A 19,471-nucleotide genomic window follows, 5' to 3' on the forward strand; every position below is an offset into this window, starting at 1 on the left:
TGTAATTCAAACTTTTCTCAGTAAGCTGCTAGTACCAGTTACTATAGCAGCATCTAGTGGCCTGGTCTGCAAATTACATCAATGGCATTTTTTGATGAGCTACCCAAAAGGCGCCAGATCCAGTTTGATCTTGGAGGCTAAACCAGATCAACTCTGGTTAGTACTTGGATGGGAGACCAGCAATTAATACCAGGTGCCATAGGCTATGTTTCAGGGGAAGGAACTGGCAAAACCACTTCTGAATATTCCTGGCCTAAGAAAACCCCATAAATTTAATGGGGTTGCCACAAGTCATCAGACAACATACCACACGGAAGGTCAGAAACAACTGAATATTCATTTTCAGAGGGACAAAATCAACCTTATAAAAGTCCTACATTATTTTTCTGAAAGAGTTATCTCAATAGTTGAAAATCTCATATAGGATCTAAGGCATCAATCACACCCTCCCTCCCTCCAAACACAATGGCTACAAAAGCTCAGCAAGTGAAGCAACTAACCTTGAACTGTAAACTGACAGTGGGTTTTCGATGTTTACTCCCACATTTCAAAGTGTCTTGATTGCTGCGGCTTGAAACATGTTCAAAGAGGTCATATATGAAATCAAGGCTGAAATGGTAAATGGGAGGGTTAAATTAATTTAAATGTAAAGGATCTACCATAGACCCTAACCTGAAAATCCCCCTCAATTTAGAAATGGGGCTCTAATTTCTTAATATGTCCCACTGGAGAAACACAAGGGTTTCTTTTAGATGCAATTTAAATTTGTCAGTACATTAGAAAATTATCTTCCAAATATAAATGTTAGAGGACTGGTTGAGAACATGTGGCCCACCTGCTCTTTTTGCAGCATATAACTCCCTTGTTGAAACAGCTTCACTGGTTATCAGTTCTTTTCTGGGCACAATTCAAAGTGCTGGTCATGACCTAGAAGGCCCTACATGGTTTAGGTCCAGACTATTTGAAACACTGCATCTCCCCATATAAACCTGCCAGAAAACTAAGGTATTCAGGGGAAGGCAATCTCTTGGTCCTGACACCATCGCAGGCTTGCCTTGTGAGGACATGAGAGAGACTCTTCTCAGTGACCCCTCCATGGAAGGCTAGGCTGGTCCCCTTCCTGCTGGCCTTTTGATGGCAAGTAAAAATGGTTTTATTCAGACGGGCTTTTAAAAATTATGACAGAGTGGCTTTTATATGGGGTGTGTGTCTAAGCTATGTTTTTAACTTTTATATGTTTTAAAAATAATTTTGTGAAGTTTTAAAAGTGTTTTTATCTTGTGAGCCACCTTGGGTCCCTTTTTGGGAGAAAGGCAGCATAAAAACGATAAATAAATAAATAAAAATATTGAAACAGTGCACATGGGAAGCAGACATCTTGTTTTAAACTTTTAAAATGTCAAGAAAAATGGTAGATTTTCAGAAACATAATATCATCCAGTGAGCGTTTTTTGCATGCCATGTGTGAAAGGGTAAGTGTGGGTTTGTTTCTGTCACTGCATTTCAGCTGTGTGCAGCAGTTTGGAGAGATGGAGAGATTGACAGGTTAGGGAGATGAAATGGGCCCCTGAAAACAGCAAAGTCATCCACTTTAATTTTACAGCGTTCATCCAGATTAGGGGCTGATGTTGAACATACCTACAACAAAGCTGAATGTGCACTTAATATTCAATACTGCTACTGTGGTATGTTGATTAGCAACCACAGCCCAACAAGTATGGCTCTGTTATGTACAAAACATTATTCCTTTGAATAGTCCATGATGATGTTTAATGTTCTTTGTGGAAGAATCCTATGCCATATTTGGTCCACAATGAAACCTGTCTCTTTGCCACATTCTCTTCTTTTACAAATTAAGCAAGAGTCATTGTGAATGTTCTTTAACTGGCATTTGCCTTTCCCTGAAAAACTGTTGTGTTTGGCAGAAGAACTGAAAATTAAACAGTGCATATTAGGAAAATATTAGTTAGGGCTCCATGCATCTGCCCAATCATAATTGTTGCATTTTCCTCTGTGATTAATATTTATGTAGATACAAACCACAATATGCACGCTCTGGAGATTTCCCTAAGCAGCTCAATTTTTTTCATCTGCAAAATGAACTATCTGTCAGGCCCATACAAGTAATACTTCAGGTACTGATTGTTTCTGCTAAAAACTCTATCTGCTGCTGGAATGTAAGATATTCAGATTCTAGCTCAAGTGGTTTTACAAAGTAGTGTGGGAAAATGTAGATATGTAAAGTTTACACATTCCTGAAGAGAAAGTATCTTGTTATCAGCTCCCTCTATGTCCACAATTTATTTGAACTAATTTCAGCAGATGATAACTGGTGTCTTCAAACTTGCTCACCTCACAAATTAGGCAGTCTGTCTGAGGCTCCCTAAGCTACACTAACAAGGACAAAATTACTTGTCTCTCTTACTTGTCCAGCACATCCCAGCATGTGGACTCACAGCATGTGGATTCACTTTAAAAGGCTTGTGTCATGAAGAATATCTTTATTGATTTTCAGCACAATTTATTAGCACAAATGGATGGATACCTAGTCATAGAGCTATCTTCATTTCAAGGTTTAGGGCAGGAAACTGGCCCTCTATGTAAAGCACAAATGGAGACCCAAACTACACAGAATCATAAACCCATTAAATCCTGTGGTGCTTCATAGTAAATACAGTATTTCCAATATATAATAACTTCTAATAATGGAGGTAGGATTTTGTTTAGAGCAGCACACTACAGATTGCATTGCATAATAGGCTACATTATTTCTGCAACTTGCTATTTTTGCCATCTTTCAAGAACAAGACCCTGGATGAAATATTGACATACCTGCTTTCTCGTAGCAGGTTAAGGAGATCATCCCTGAAAGTGTCCCTGTTTTTCTCCAAGATTCCTCTGACATCATATTGGACCTATTTGAAAAGAGGAACAACAGACTTGGGTGTTTAAAAAAGCCCCTTTTATTGTAAAAACAGCTCACAGTGCCACTATTGTAAAGAAAAGAGAAGGAACTGAATGCTTCGGTTATTTTGCAAGTGGCTGCAGGGCAAAATGGAATTGCTACTTTACCACACTGGGATGAATTTCAGTATGTATAAAAAACAAAAATTACCTCTCCAGCATAGTGTTTCACTCCAAAGTTGTGGACTGCAACTCTAGGTTTCACATAAAAAGGATTGTTCTGTTTACAAATGAAAACAAAAAGAAATATAAATCTGTTTAGGTTACAATATTAAATAGTCTTTTAAAATGCTGGTGAGAAATTGCTGAAAAATCAGCTTCTACAAAAGCCTGCCTCTAGCATTGCTTTGAAATACTTTGGATAATTAATCCCTTAATGCAGAAATTCCATATATTAATTCTTTGTGTATATATTCTCTCCACATAAAGAAGATCAGCACAATGCAGGTCCCAGGATTTTAACTCACAAGATTTTTCTAAAGTCTATGAGCAATCCCTTCTTAAAAGTCCTAAAGAGGTTGCCATAAAGCAGAAGCTGAGTTCTTAAAGGCTACACTAGCAAAATGAGAGCTCTGGCAAGGGTTGTCATCTTCTCATCAGCCTAAGATAGGCCACTAGCTGAAACTTCACACCTTTTGGGGGGATTGGTCAATTTTTATAGATTACATCAACACCAACTCATTTGCTATCGGGTCTCCTACTCATCAAGCTATTATTTGAAAAGATACTTTGATCCCAACTTCATCAACTAGCGAATCTAAGTGATGTCTTTGTTACTGCTATCACCCCACAAAAGATAGCTATTGTGCAAGTTTACATATAGTCCTCCAAGGCTATTTGTTACTTATGTATTAATTGTTTGTTTTGTGTTGTTGTTACAAAACAAATAAAAATACTTAATTATTAAAAAGAAAAAAGATTGGCCACCAGCTGGTAGACTTATTCTACAAATTATGGAGACAGTAATGATGAACAGTAAGTAAGAACAGACTACAGTAACAAGAATAATGTGAATATGAAATAATTCTTATATGCATTGATACAAAGACTACCTGCCTGGATGAAATTACAAATCTTCAAGGTACAAACAAGCTGAATAGCACAATTTTCAGGTATATTGAAAGGTAATTAGTACGGCTAGGAAATATCAAATCAGCATATTTCTAGTCCATGTCAGATTGGTATGCATTATTTCCTAAGTCTGTTCTGTCAGATTTCTACATTTGTGCGCAATCATTTTTAACAGAAGAAAATTACCATTTATTTATTCTGCACCGTCCTCTAATATATGCATTTTTGTATACAACGTTCCCTAAAACATGTACTTTTGTATACAATCTAGGTTAATATACACATTTTTTTTATTCTGAACTGTTTATTGCACAGTCTGAAGAACTGTGCAGCCTGACAGACTACAGCAATCTGCATATTGGAGAATTGTGAATTATGCTGGTCCATGTAAACATTTTAACTAAATGAAATTCTCTCCCATCCCCAAGTAAGGCTTATCTATAAACAAATGACAGGCACATTACTTACAGCATGCTGGATGTGTAACTTTGCCAACAAAGTGCTGTCTGTAGCTTGAGGGAAATGGCTTTCTTCATTGATAAGTGCTAATAAACCAAGTTTCTAAACAATTAAGACACAAGAATACAATGTTAAGGTTGTCCATACAGTTTCTCTTTGTTTTTTAAATAATTCTTTTTTGAAAACCAGTCAAGCGGAGTATATCAGTGGAGCTGCTACATAAATGGATTGAATAATATGGGCTTCAGAGGTCCAAAACACAGTGCAGAAATAATCCAGTTTGAGTTGCTTTAACTGCCCTGGCTCAGGTTTAGGGAATCCTGGGAACTGTAGTTTATTGTGGCACCAGAGCTCTCTGATAGAGAAGGCTAAATGACTCACAAAACTGTAATTCCCAGATTTCCCTAGTTTTGAGCCATGGCAGTTAAAATGGTCTTAAACTGGATTATTTCTGCAATGTGTTTTGGACCTGAGTGTCCCGAGCCAAATGCTATAGAAAATGTAGAGCTAATATTTAGAACAAAAATCATCCATTGTGTTCTTCCTGTGATGTCTACTGATATACAACATGAACTGATATTATTGCTCAGAAGTTTTCCTCTGTAGTAGCCAGTGAAGGTATAGGGAATTCCATAGCACATTAATGTCATGTCACAAATTGTGCACATGCACCTCAAGATCTGAATTACTTATGAAATCGTGGTGAGTTGGATAAATGCTACTACTGCAGCAGCAGTACCTCTGCCATAATGTATAACTCTAGACCAGTGGACCCCAAACTGCTCTTTAAGGGATTTTGTACTTCATCTCCCAGAATCCCAGACTATTGGCCAACATGGCTAAGGCTTCTGGGAGCTGAAGTCCAAAATCTCTTAAAGGGCTCAATTTGGGGACCACTGCTCTAGACTCAGGAATTCCTCAAATTAGGTTGCTTTATATGTCCTCCAGTAAGAGACAAGTGTTATTCCCAAAGAACTAGAGAGGCACAGTAGGAGACAAGTGTTATTTACAGTGTGCTAGAGATGTGATGAGGGAAAACTTCCAGTATTCTATACGAACTATACATTCTAATGAATAAAATTAAACAAAATGTACTTAAATTCAAATATCAGTTTAAAAAAAGAAAACTATTAAGGTTAAAGCCATTAGAAGAAAGAAAGTCAAGTTTTAACTCAGAAGCAGTTCATAAATGAGATGAACCCCATACAATGATGATAAAACTGATGACGTGATAGCTAGCTTTAAATCTCTGAAGGGAATGATGGAGCAAGATCATTTTTTGTCATTAGAGAGAAAGGACACAAACTAACTTGATTAAGGTTGCAAGGAAGGAAGTTCAAGAAGAACTTCCTGACAGTAAGAGGTGTTAAGCAGTTGAAGGGACTCCTTTGGAAGGTGATGGATTCTCCTTCATTGGAAGTCTTTAAACAGAGACTGGATGGCAATCTTTCAGAAGCGCTTTAGCTGTATATTCCTATACAGCAGGAAGCTGGACAAGATGTTCCTTCTAATCCCTTCTAACTCTATGATTCTATTATTTTAAGAGGTATATGAAGATAAATGGACAACATCCTTAATCAAGGCTGTGACTGGTGCATGACTGTTATTGTTCAGACAATTTTGTACTATATTACAGTAAACAGAAGAATAGAAATGCTTTTGTTTGTTAAAATATTACAGTCCTAAGAGATGCATCACATTGGTGATGTTTAAAACAAGCATATTAACAGATCAACTTTTTGTATTCATGTATGGCAATATTTCTGATTTCGTAACTCTTTATTATATATACAACTTTCTCATCCTCCATTCTATTGTCATCATTATCTCAAATTCTCAGATTGTTTCTGAGCAAAAAATCCTCTTTATGTCATTAACAATAAAATCACTGTAGATAAATATCTGCACTACACAGTACAATGTGTATTTACCTTTTCAATAAGATCCAAGCACTCTCCATTATCTGTCCAGTCAATGTCTTCCCATAGGAGTCCTTCTCTAGCAGAACAAAGAAAGAGATTTTATTATGGTTACAAAAAGGAAGAATTTTTACTCTGCTCTTTAGGGATACCGAAGGAAATATCCTTGTTTCTTCTCATCACATAAGTCCAGTCACTAGTTGATGAACTGGCTCTAGTAACTATGCATAAGAAAGAATTGACCACAATAAGCCAAAGCACTGAGACTTCCCAATGATCGTATCACAATGACAGACAAAAAGGAACTAGATTTCATTGGGAATGCACAGCTCATATGTATGCAGACAAGGGGACAGGATTATTGCCAAAACACCACTATGGAAGCTTCCACAGATCTCTGTGCAGGCACAGAGTGACCCATATATGTAAGTCACAGAGGCTACAAAGAATAAATGACAGTATAAAAAAGTTGTGACCTGCATAAGTAGGACTACCTACCTGAGTGAAATTAGAGATAAATCTAGGGATTTACAATAATAGTGTGATGGAACTTGATGATCTACAATGTGTTAAGGGAGCAGAGCAATAAAATACCTCCCCCCCAAAAAAAACCACTTCTAAGACTATGGCCGGAAACACACACACACACACACACACACACACACACACACACACACCCTTTGTAATTCTTACCGGCTATATTCCAATTGCTCTAATGAAAAAATGTGCTTGTTGAAATACTCCTGAAGTTTTTCATTTGCATAGTTAATATTAAACTGCTCAAAACGATTAACCTGGAAAAAGACAAGCCATAAAACAAATAATACCCTCAGCAAGTGACAATCTGAGTCAAAATATGCAAGAAAAAGCAGGTTAAAAATGTTTGGAACATACCTCAAAATTCTCAAATCCAAAGATGTCTAAGATTCCAATGGACTTGAAATCATCTTTGCCTTTTATTCTGCTGTTGATTTTTTTAATAACCCAGGCAAAGCACTGGGAATAAAGTGCCATAGCTACTGAATCTCTGCTGTCTATTGCCTGGTGAGAGGTAAATCAGGAAATACATTTTTGTCATGACGACCTTCCTACAGAACAGCTCAAAGCACATGGCACATAGACTTAACAAGGTATAATAATATATAAATGTACACTGATGAATTAACAGGTTTTCCTGCCCTTCCAAACTTCTGCTCAATGAAAGTGTTAGAAATATATGTATTTTCTACCTTTATTTTATAACCAGAGCAAATATTTGAACATTTATCCAAATATTTTAAATATTTGGAAGTATCCTATACCCCAAAAAAGTTTTAGATGTAGATCAGAATTCTGATAGATACTGATGCACTAAAAAGTCAAAAGACAAGCAAGACAGATAATAGGAAAGGTTTTTCTGGAAACTCTGTGGAAGAGGAGTTCTGGTGAACATAATCAGTTTGGAACCACTTCATAAATGATAATAAATCTCTGAACAACCACTTGAGCAGTGACTTGTATTTTCACCCCCAACAATTCCTCATTTCCTTCAAAAGAAGATGCTCACTTGTTTCTCCACATGGAAACCAGTACTGTCCCAATGAAGACAAAATTTTCATTTTTCCATGAGGATACAGATGTACATGCATCTCTACTATTTTGGTCACCAGCTTAACACCTCAACAGTGATTAATGATTTATCTTAGGCTTCTTTACAATTCAAGCACCTGAGTTTATGTTCTAAATTACTGTCATTTGGTTTGTTTTATTATTATGCTAGAGCAGTACCCATCAATAGGATGAACCACACCAAAGTGATGCACCTGTCATGGGAAAAGGTTTCACTGCATATCACTTTGTCTCTTTGGGCCCATACAGACAGGCCAAAATAAAGCTGTGGTCCAGTCCTTAGGACTGGAAAGTGGCTTTGGCATGACTTCTGGCCTCTTAGGACGCATGCATCATTTAAACAGCATACCTCCAAAGTGACCCGGAGCAGCTTTATTTTGGCCTGTCTATACGGGCCCATAGTAATGTTGTTTCCAGGGCGCAATGAGCAAGCCTTACAACCCTAGCATGAAAATAAAAGGCATGGCCTTCTTCAGTCATGTTTGGTCTCCCACTGCATGTAAACAAAAATCTGTAGCATAGTCAAGAAGCCACATATGCTTACACAACAGAAATCAGTAATTTCACAGATAACTAAATATATTTTAAACATTCCAGAGTAATTTGATTTTACCTGCTGTACATTGAGAGGTGTTAAAATTTCTTCTCCCCTGAGTATCATTGATCTCTGTGTTAATGCTTCTGTTAGTCGTGTTGAGTCCAGCCCAAGTAACTCTGCGGATCTACCCAGAGCTAGCAACAAGGATAATAAATAAAAGAAATGATTAGAAGCTGATATTGGCAAGCAGAGCAGTAGCATGTGGGATGACAACTGAAACCTAAGGCCATCTATGGAGGAAAAAGCAAGTGATTTTATTTATTTATTTCCCACTCTTTTCCAAAACTGAGACTTAGGGTGATTCACAACATTAAAAAACAATACAATTAAAACATACAAAAATAGTACATTAAAATAGAATTCAATTATTACAATATTAAAACAAGTTACATATTAAAATAATAAAATACAATTAAAAATATAAAAATGTTAAAAATACTTTAAAACAATGCAATGTCATCCCATGCTTTAAAAACTTTGTTTTAAAAGCCTGTCTAAACAGATAGATCTTAGTCTGCCAGTGGAAGGATAACAAGGAAGGGGCCATTCTGGCCTTCCTCCCTGGGCAGGAAGTTCCACAGTCTAGAGGCAGCCACAAAAGAGGTCCTCTCTCTTGTCCCCACCAACCATGCTTGCGATGATGGTGGGATGTACAGAAGGGCCTCTCCCAAGGATCGCAGAACCCGGGCCAGTTCATACACAGAGATATGGTGTGCCAAATAGCCTGGACCTGAGCCATATAGGGTTTTATATGTCATAACCAGCACATTGAATTGTGCCCGGAAACGAACTGGAAACCTGTGGAGCTATTTCAAGGGGGCATTGTGTGGTCCCTGTAACCTGCTCCTGTTAACAGCCTGGCTGCAGCTCTTTGCACCAGCTAAAGTTTCCGAACACTCTTCAAAGGCAGACCCAAGCAGAGTGCATTACAGTAGTCCAAACAGTGATAGGCAACCTTGTTGTTGTTGTATGTGCCTTTAACTTACAGAAACCCTAAGGGGACCCTATAATGGGGTTTTCTGAGGCTCAGTGTGTTTGACTTGCCCAAGGTTACCCAGTGGGTTTCCATGCCCACATGGGGATTTGAGGCCTGGTCTCCAGAGTCATTGTCCAATGCTCAAACTACTACACCATGCTGGCTCAGATAGATAACCTCAGCATCAATTTCTTGTTCACAAAGTCTATTTCTCTTTAGCTGAATGCATTTCTCACCCCCTACTACCGTCAAGTTTAGTATGTTTTTATTTTCAAAGGGAATCAGTGTAAATTATGAAAAATTGAATTTGGGGGTGTGAAAAATAGTTGATTTGATGGTTTTAAACTTATTTAGCAAAATTTCATTAGTGCTGTGTTTGAACTAGAGAGGCAGGAGATAAATAAAATGATACACATGAGCAGCCAGCTCTCTCACCTGTTTTGAATGACACCTGTGCTCCACCAGCAGTTATAAATTCAATGTTGCCAAGATGCAAAATGCCAGCAAGAAGTCGAAGAACATCTCGCACCTCCTCAGTGGTGAACTGCATCACTTCCATAGCCGTCTAGTAGAAAAGACACAATGTGATTGAACTACGAGTGTTTGACACAATATCTTTTTTGTGAAGTCGAATATTAGGGTTTTTCCCCCCCTTCTGTCTATACAAGCAGCTCTGTATTTCCCCAGGTTTCTTGTTTCCACAAAGAAACATTGTGTCTAAACCTCAAACTGAGGATACAGTCAGAAATAATACCTACAATACCAGTGGTTGTATAATTACTATAATGGGAATACAGGTGGGTATCTTCTTTGTTTTTCAATTTCACAAAATTCACAGTAAACCAAAGGGATGCAGTCTTTAAGAGCTGGCATGGAATCAGAGATCTATAGCCCTATTCCTTTTCCTGCACTGATACTGGGAGGAGGCCAAGGGAAGGAGATTTAAATTAATAAAATAAATATTTGGAAGACAGTTTATGCCAAATGGTTATGAGTGTGTGAACTAGATCTCAATATTGCTGATGCCACAGGGTCCATCCATAGCAGGGGTGGGCGAACTGTGGACTACGGGCTGCATGCAGCTCCTAAACCACACTTTTGCAGTCCCTGATGCCCTCCATCTTGTACCCTAAAACCTTCCAATGTGATTTGCATATTGTACCTCCATCTACGGATTTTTCATTCATGAATTCAAGCATCCACAGCTTGAAAACATTTTTTTAAAAAATTCCAAAAAGTAAACATTGATTTTGCCATTTTATATAAGGGACACCAGTTAACTATGCCATTGTATTTAGTGGGACTTGAGCATCCACAGATTTTGGTATCCACGTGGGTCCTGGAACTAAACCCCAGCGGATAACAAGGGCTCACTGTAATGTTTTGACAGAAACCCACCCAAACCCATTAACCCCACAACCCTCAAAAACGCCTCTTACCTTTCCCTGTAATCCCTCTTAAAATGTCAACAGGAAGTGAGGCAACTTTATTTCCAGTCACCATTTCGAGAGGGACTACTAAATGGAGTTATTTCATCTCATTTTGTGTGTGTGTGTGTGTGCAGTATGTTGAGGGGAACTAGGGTGAACTAGGTTCTTGCCCCTTCATACAATTGATCACCCTGAATTTACAGCAAGGGTTGACAACTGTGGTGGGTCTAGGGGCCATTTTTATATCTCTGGTACTCTTAATGGACTGCTCTCCCATAACAAAAATAAATAAATAAATAAATAAATAAATAAATAAACAAATAAATAAAAATGGAAGTTTCTCCAAGTCCACTTCTATTTTTATGCTAAACAGTGCAGGGCAACCATACCATCTATTTAAAAGGTGTAGTAACAGTCCTGGAAACATCTAAAGAAAGAAAATTCATCCTTTGTTTACTATGTACATTGTTTGCAGATATATATTCAAAGAAAGGAAAACTAAGGAGAGCAACTGAACCACAGGAAACGTCATCTCAGGTAAAACGGATGCCTTTGCTAATCTCCCTGCCCTGTCTTGTATCTGCATCTATTGGATAACTAGAACTCCAAGGCAAAGAAAGTCCCTTGGAGAAATGGCATTCAACACTACCCTCTACCAGGTTTTTCCTAAGAGAGCTGCTGGGTGGAAGGAAGCACAGACAAGAGAGTGCTGTTCTCCAAAGACACTCAGAGGGCATCCAAGCAGCAGCACTTAACAATCCATCTGGAGATTCCTGAGAGGAAGACAAGTTGAGACAGCTCTGGAGCTACACTGGATTCTGTGAGGTGGATAGAGCCTATGGACAAGTGTTTCCCACCCCTGCTGTAAAGAAGAAGCTTGTTAAACTCACAATAACTTCTTTGAAAGTTTCTTTGTCATTGATTGTCTTGTCTGCTACACATCCAGACTGATTCAGGTAGTGATAGTTCTCTGGTGCAGATAAGTAAAATGCATCTAGAAACAAGAGAAACAACTATATTACATTATTATACATAAAATACAGAAAGGTAATTTACTTCCGATACACAAGAGAAGTAACATAAAACATTATCACCTGTCATTTTATCTGACATTTCTTAATGTCTTTTCTCAGGAATTTAACAAACACAAACAAGTAATTTCAGTAAGCAATAGCAGTAATCGAAAAGTGATGTTTCTATCATACACAAGAAATGCACACACGATTCCTAAGAAATGAAACCTCATAGGATTCTGTGCAAAAATGATTGAACTTTGACTTAGCAAATTTCAAAAGGGGCAAGGAATGTTACAAGTATGACAGAAAATTCTGACTTTCTGTATGCCTTTAACATCTAGAATTGACACATTTCCCTTAATATGCCTTTCCTAGCAGGTTCCCCTGTCCACAAGGACTGGTGACATTTCCTATCCTGCTTCCACTTTCCCTGAAAATTACTTCTTTCTATCACTATTCACATATTTCTGTTTTCTGTGTAATAACAGGGAGTTTACTGGAGTGAGGGGCAGAGATTAGCACCTGTTCTGCGTGGCAGTATCTTAATCAAAACCAAAACAAATGGAATGCAGCTCACATATGGCAGAACATGGAATAAGGTGCACTGAGACGTCAGTGGGAAATGGAGATTTGTTTGGTGTGTGGGAAGGTAGCACTTCTGTATGTCTGCTTGTGTGTGTGTGTCTGTGTATGTGTGTGTGTGTGTACATAAATATAATTGCACTATCTGTATTTACTTTCATTCTTTCTCTCTCGCTCTCCACACATGCACATACACATACATACACACATATTATCTACTTATTTAACAAGATTTATGGTGTCAACCACAAATGTAAGGAAGAGTAATCTTTGGGAAACACCTGACAAAAAGACACTGTGAAAAATTATTCAGTCAGAAGACAGGCTCTCACCTCTTTTTTCTCCCTCCATCCCTGCCAGCAGGGCATAGAATATGTGATAATTTCTCTCTCCTGGGTTTTGCCTTACTACTCGATTCTATGAGAGAAAATATGTTTAGGGACATATTAAACATTATACAGTTGAAATTCTCAGCAAAACTATTTTTTTTAAATGGTTAAGAAAAAACAGCTATTTTCTTACCTTCTCTAATAAATCTTTTGCAGGTAACAGGTAGATGGGTCAAGGAATAAAATGGTTTTGCTGAGCATGAGGAGGGAGAACACAATACCTTACGTACACATACTTGCTTGGTAAAGGTTTTGTTTTACAGAAGTATCATAAAAGGTGGCAGAGCTTGCTGTGTCCATCAGTATTTTTAAAAAGTATTTTTAATCGTGTCATTGGGTGACAGTTTTAAAGGCAATTTGTTTATTCGTTGCTCAGTTCTATGTCTGGATAAAAACAATCTTGGTGAAATTTCTGTCAGTAACTAAAGGAAAATGATTAGATATGCAGGATGCATTTGGCCATTTTTCATATACAATTTGGAAGAGAGGTTTCTGTTTTCTTCTGCCTCCTTCCCTCCCACACAGAGAGAGTCACATAATTTACCTACTGCCATTACAGTTGCAGCCATCCTTGTATTCCTAAAGGACAAGACAGCACTTCTTCCCTAGTGATGACTATTTAATACTTGGTTTTTTGCATTTATTGCAAAATCTGTAATGTTGGGGAATGTTTTTGTTTTTCATAAAATGTCCCATGGGCTTTGCCAACTGGGAAATGTTTTAAATGAATAATGATCAGGGCCTCATTTCTTATTTTGCTTACCAAACCAGAGATAAGCCACAGCATAGGATGGGCAAAGCCATCAAGAATGTTTAACTAACTTAAAGCCAGGCTCTATGGGGCCTCTTACTTTTCCTCCTCCTCCTCCTGACTGCAACTTGAAGTAACCTTGCCACTGGTTAATCACAACATGCACATGTGGATTCAGATGACAATCCAGCTAATTTTGAATGTTGAATTTATCTGATATTCTGTCATTCCCTTTGGCCTAGTCAAAAGGTGGCTTGGACAGAATTACCCCCAAGGATTCAGTTGAAGCAACAGGTAGATTTTTTTTTAACTTAAAAATTATTCTTCCTCAACAGCATTCTATGACAATCTATGATAAAAGGATAGAAGAAGTATGCTACTGAGTGTACAAACTGTTTTTAAGAGATGTGGGATACTGATCGAAAGGCAGACAAGGTTTCATTTGTTCACTATATACCAGTACATGCAGTTATCATACTGTCATACAAAAGCAATCACAAAAAACTCAAAGGATACAATCTACTATTTTCCCTCCCTGAATGTTGCCTTTCTGACAAAAGTTTAGCCGAATAAATTTCCCAAAGCGACTTGAGTTGTTATTGTAAACAGTCTTTGCATTGCCAAAAACTTCCATAATTGGGCTGTGGAAAAATACACACCAGAAGTATGAATTAGCCACAGCAATTGCAATAAACCTCATCATTAGAACTTGGATTTTTATTTATTTATTTATTTTAAAATTCATCCTGTGTAAAGAGTCCTCTTCCCCTGAAGTCTTCCACTGCACTCAAGACACATTTGCATCAAGATTTAGAACTGATAGTAAAACTGGAGACATAACTCTTCAGCTACAGTTGCCCTTCTGTTTTCACGGGGGATCCGTTCTGGACCCCCCCACCCCAAAATACAGAAAATCGCCAATATTTAAGCCCCATTGGCTTGAATGGTAGTGTGCACCCCATTTTGTCCCCCTCCGTTTGCCACCTGCAAACAGGTGAGAGACGCAGATTCCAAGTCCATGAAAATGGAGAGGCGACAGGAGATGTAAGTTAAAGGGTTGGGCAGTAAAGCAAAGGAATTTCATCCCTCCCTGTCATCCATTAATAGGTTCACTGGAAACCAGAAATTACTATACCATGCTGTCTTTTCATATCCATTTGCCTACTAGTCCCTTTAACCTCTTGTATTCGTATTTTCTCGCTCCCCTCACAGTAAAGTTAAAGAACTATAATTAGTGCAGACCAGTTATTATTAAGTCATACAAAGATGCTGTGAAGACATTTAACCACAGCTATGTGACCCTTGCAACACTTTTCATGTCTCTCCTTTTGCCATATTCATTCATCGATGAAACTTGCAATTAAAGTGTAAGCTCCTTCAGATAAAGAAAACTATTTATTTTTAATCTACCTGGCAACGTAAAATAAGTGTATCATAAATTATATACATGTAAGAACAACATCTGCAAAAGAGTAATACAGGGCTCTTGAAATGTTCCCCATCCTGTAGGTTTGTAAAGGGCAAGTACTTAGGTTTTTTAAATCAACAAATAATCAGTCATTTTCTACATCATATAAAGGCAAGCCCCAGTTTGCCACCAAATGTATATTCAGCGAGGAGCCATATCTACGTCCAGTCATCTGAAGAGTCTGGCTGTATCATACACATGTTTACATTCATACTTATATTTTCACTGAAATAACTCATCACTTAATGTCCTTGTGGATGCTTGTTGCAGGGGAAACAACAGCAGGAGAGGGTTACGGTTCTTAAGTCCTGCTTATGGCTTTCCCAGAGGAATCAAGATAACCGTGGTGGAAACAGGACAGTGGACTGCTCAAGCCTTTGGTCTGATGCAATAATTTGTCCTTACATTTCTAGGGCACTATTTAGACAAACATTTTATGGCACTGCAAGAAGGTCAGATGATCCTGTATGATGACCTTGTTTAGGTTTTAAAAAACAAAACAAAATAGGAACACACCTCTTGTCTTGGGTTCTACATATTTAGCAAGTGCAGAGATCTACAACTGTGTACTATACACATGAGGGAAACAAAAAAAGATGTTCTTTCAAAAGGTAAAAGTCTAATCTGGAAAACTGGTTTATTTGCTGCTTCCAAGTACTGTAGCAGTTTTGTTTTCTAACAGCTAAGTAGGAAATCATCTGTTTTGGCATATCATCCTTCAACAGGCTTTCCTTATTGTTAATTTATCCTCTGCAAAGTCCTGTGGAACAAAAGTGACACTATCAACACAATACCTGCTCTCCAAAATTGCTTGTTCAACACTAGAGGTCTTCTCCTTACGAGAGAGTTCCAGTGAATGTTGGCTCACCGCAGACAAAAACTTCAGAATCAACTTAGTGCTCTCCGTTTTACCAGCACCACTTTCACCACTAGAAAACAAAAGCACAATAAAACTTCTATGAAAAACCCCTGTCAAAATCATGGCAACTTACCAGAGACTGGCAAATGATTTTACTGAAAAAGTTGTTTGGTCTGTGACTGGCAGCTGCCGTGCAATATAATAATAATAATAATAATAATAATAATAATAATAATCATCATCATCATCATCATCATCATCATTATCATTATCATTATCATTATTTATATCTCCCGCTTCTCCCTATATTATGTGCATTGCTTTAAAGATGGCAGGGTAAGGGTCAGGCAAGGCTGCAATCTATCACCCTATTGGTTCAATCTGAATGCAGAAAATATCATAAGCAGAGCAGGCTTAGACTCAGAGGCAGGAGGAGTGAAGATCAGAGGAAGTGAACATTAACAACCTAAGGTTGTGCAAGCCATAGTACAGTATTCCCAGTCACCATGTATGGATATGAGATCTGGACAGTGAAGAAAGCTGATAGAAAGAAAATCAACTCATTTGAGATGTAGTGATGGAGAAGAATGCTAAGGATACTGTGAACAGCCAAAAAAACAAACCAATGGGTCCTAAAACAGATCAAGCCTAAACTCTCCCTAGAGGCCAGGATGACTGAATTGAGGCTGTTGTATTTAATCACACCATGAGAAGGCATCACTCATTAGAAAAGCCAATGATGCTAGGAAAAGTGCAAGACAGTAGAAAGAGAGGAAGACCACACATCAGATGGTCAGACTCCATTAGGGAGACCATGGGCCTGAGCCTGCAGGATGAGCAGGGAGGGAGGCATTTTGGAGATGTCTCATATACAGGGTCACCATGAGTCAACATTGACTCGAGGGCAGTTAACAACAACAACAACAACAACATTGCATTATGTTTTCAGCCACCAAAACAGCCCACTGTAGTAAGTGAATTAAACAGAAAAAAGTATTATTAATCTTATGTTCTTTCTTAATAGCTTTATTAATAGCTACGATTTCTGAGAACTGTGGTACAGTTTTGTTTGGAATCATAGAAAACCAAGACTTTGGCACATTATCAGGTTGTGCACTGATCTTGTTTGACAGAGGTGATATTATACTTACTCATATATCATCTCAACCCATTATGCACTTAATGGTTCTGCTATGACTAAGATTGACCAGTGACAGATCATTGCTGAGGGTAAAAATAATCCCAAGGGAGAAGCACTGAAACAGATCAGAGCCAAGGCACTGGGAAGAAAGGGTGACACCCACCCGCCCTGCATGCTATTACTATACCATACTATCTTACACAATCAATCAACATGGAGATAGATTGTAGGAAAGAGCTAAGGAAAATGATATTTTATCACTGCAATGGCAACTGTTTGGACTACTACATGTCAAGCTGGGTGGGGAATTATGGGTGCTACATTCTAAAAAGTAACTTTGCTAAACTCTGCTGTGGGGAAGAGTCCTGCTGTAATGTCCCGCCATTATCCTGCTGAGTTGCTGAAACCATCCGCTGAAAAACTAATTTTAAAGTAGAATATGAAAATTCAACTTTGGTATCTTTGGACTTTTCTGTAATGTAACAAAGCAAGACACTTCAAACACACTCCAGTTCAATTTCTGCTCTGTATTATCTGCCACAATAGGTAAAATATAAAGCTCTAATGTCTGATGAGTTCATCAAGCACATTTTTATCTTGAAAAAAATCTCTCCATGAAAGTTTGATGTTTGTCCAAACAGTAACTTGCTTTATGTTTCTATTAACCTGAAGATGCTAAAGCTAAAAATCCATTATCGGATGAATTTCACACCTCAGGCATAACTATCTCACAAGAAGAATCCTTCCTTCCAACTACCTCCCCAACAATCTTGGCTGCTTTCAACTCATCAAAGAAAAAGAATTAGGAAAAAAGACTTGATTTGTTTCCTTCATATGCTCTACATCAGTAAGTTAATAAAACTCATTATGAGGGGTTGTAGGTTTTACCTACAGTTACCAATAGCAACTATAAATAAAATTCTCACAATCAATAGGGAAAGATGGCAGAATACAATACCAGAGAATGACTTTGTTTTGAAGGTCTTAGCAATATACAGAGGCCTGACTCCTATTTGTTAGTCCCAGTTCAAGCAGATTAACTGAATCACTGGAATATGGATAAGGGTTGACGTATGAAGTTACCATTAGTTCAGTGGATGTACTCTGGTTGGGACTAACAATTGGTTTAGGTCAGAGCCAAAAAAAGGCTGCTTTCAAAGAAGTGCAAGGCTGCTATTATGTGGGTTGAAACATGTGGACAGCACAGGTGGCTAACAACATATGAAGACATAGCCTGCAGCTCTTCCCTTTGAACACCTGCTCTAATCTGGGTAGTGGAGGGGCAGACTAGTTTGGCCTTTCTGGAACCATAAGCAAGAAAACACTGGTGCGTTACAGATGGCCCAGAAGGGGCCATCTCGCGCTGCCGCCGGTTGCAGCGTCCGGGAACCGCAGCAGCCAAAATCGCGCTCCTTCTTGCTCCCTGGAAGAGACGCCACGAGGCGCTAGTCATGCACTCGATTTGAAGATAGTTGACAACAACAAAAAAATGCTTCCTTGAATTACATGGTTGGGAAAAAGGTATATATATATATATATATATATATATATATATATATATATACACACACACACACACACACACACACACACACATGTAAATACACACATACAGACATACTCCTTCCAGCCTGCCTTCATCTGGTACCCCTTAGATGCTTTAGACCACAACTTCCATCATCCATGCTTCAGGAAGCTGGCGGATTCTGTAGTCCAAACAACTGGAGGACAACAAAGTAAGCCAAAGTATGAAACAGAGAGAAGAGGTGAATAGCTAAGGCCTCCACAAGGCAAGATCTGGATCAGAACACTCCTAGTTTAACAGCTCCTTCTCTTACATTAGTTACCAGAATGAATATGTATCTATTTGAAGTATAAAGCAATATATTGTGGAATACCCCTCATGCTTTTCCAGTTGAAGAAAACATATATTTTAAATGACAATGACCTTATAAATCATTATAATTATACAGTCACTATACAGTACTATATATTCAGATTACTAGGTCTACACAAAGCAGGAAATAATTGGACAAGACACTAGAGGGCGACTGCTGCTCTCACAAATCAGATACTGCAAAAAAAAGTTCTAAAATGTTTCATACTGTTGTATACACACACACTTTATATATTAACTATAAAAGGACTAAATACAATGTGGTATAATAATACAGTATCTCACAACACTTGAGCATGGTACAATGGCACATAAGCATGGAGCTAAGCAGGGCCCTTTCACA

At 38.1% G+C, this 19,471-nt stretch overlaps 1 protein-coding gene across 1 annotated transcript in view; it reads right to left on the reverse strand.

Annotated features, from left to right (window-relative positions):
* Positions 1-19,471, reverse strand: part of LOC149316943 (unconventional myosin-X) — a 199,075-nt gene that overhangs the window by 73,227 nt on the left and 106,377 nt on the right. The window contains exons 5-18 of the mRNA XM_089516575.1: positions 16,026-16,160; positions 14,280-14,404; positions 13,146-13,159; positions 12,956-13,040; positions 11,916-12,019; positions 10,031-10,160; positions 8,635-8,753; positions 7,308-7,454; positions 7,107-7,207; positions 6,426-6,492; positions 4,504-4,596; positions 3,116-3,184; positions 2,833-2,915; positions 501-609 (exon numbers count right to left, since the gene is read on the reverse strand). Of these exons, the coding sequence (XP_089372701.1) occupies positions 501-609; positions 2,833-2,915; positions 3,116-3,184; positions 4,504-4,596; positions 6,426-6,492; positions 7,107-7,207; positions 7,308-7,454; positions 8,635-8,753; positions 10,031-10,160; positions 11,916-12,019; positions 12,956-13,040; positions 13,146-13,159; positions 14,280-14,404; positions 16,026-16,160 (1,381 nt within the window). The remainder of the gene's footprint in view (positions 1-500; positions 610-2,832; positions 2,916-3,115; positions 3,185-4,503; positions 4,597-6,425; positions 6,493-7,106; positions 7,208-7,307; positions 7,455-8,634; positions 8,754-10,030; positions 10,161-11,915; positions 12,020-12,955; positions 13,041-13,145; positions 13,160-14,279; positions 14,405-16,025; positions 16,161-19,471) is intronic.

This window comes from Sceloporus occidentalis, unplaced genomic scaffold, assembly GCF_023333645.1.
Source record: "Sceloporus occidentalis isolate IW3139 unplaced genomic scaffold, rSceOcc1.0.p SCAF_3, whole genome shotgun sequence".
Lineage (NCBI taxonomy): Eukaryota > Metazoa > Chordata > Lepidosauria > Squamata > Phrynosomatidae > Sceloporus > Sceloporus occidentalis.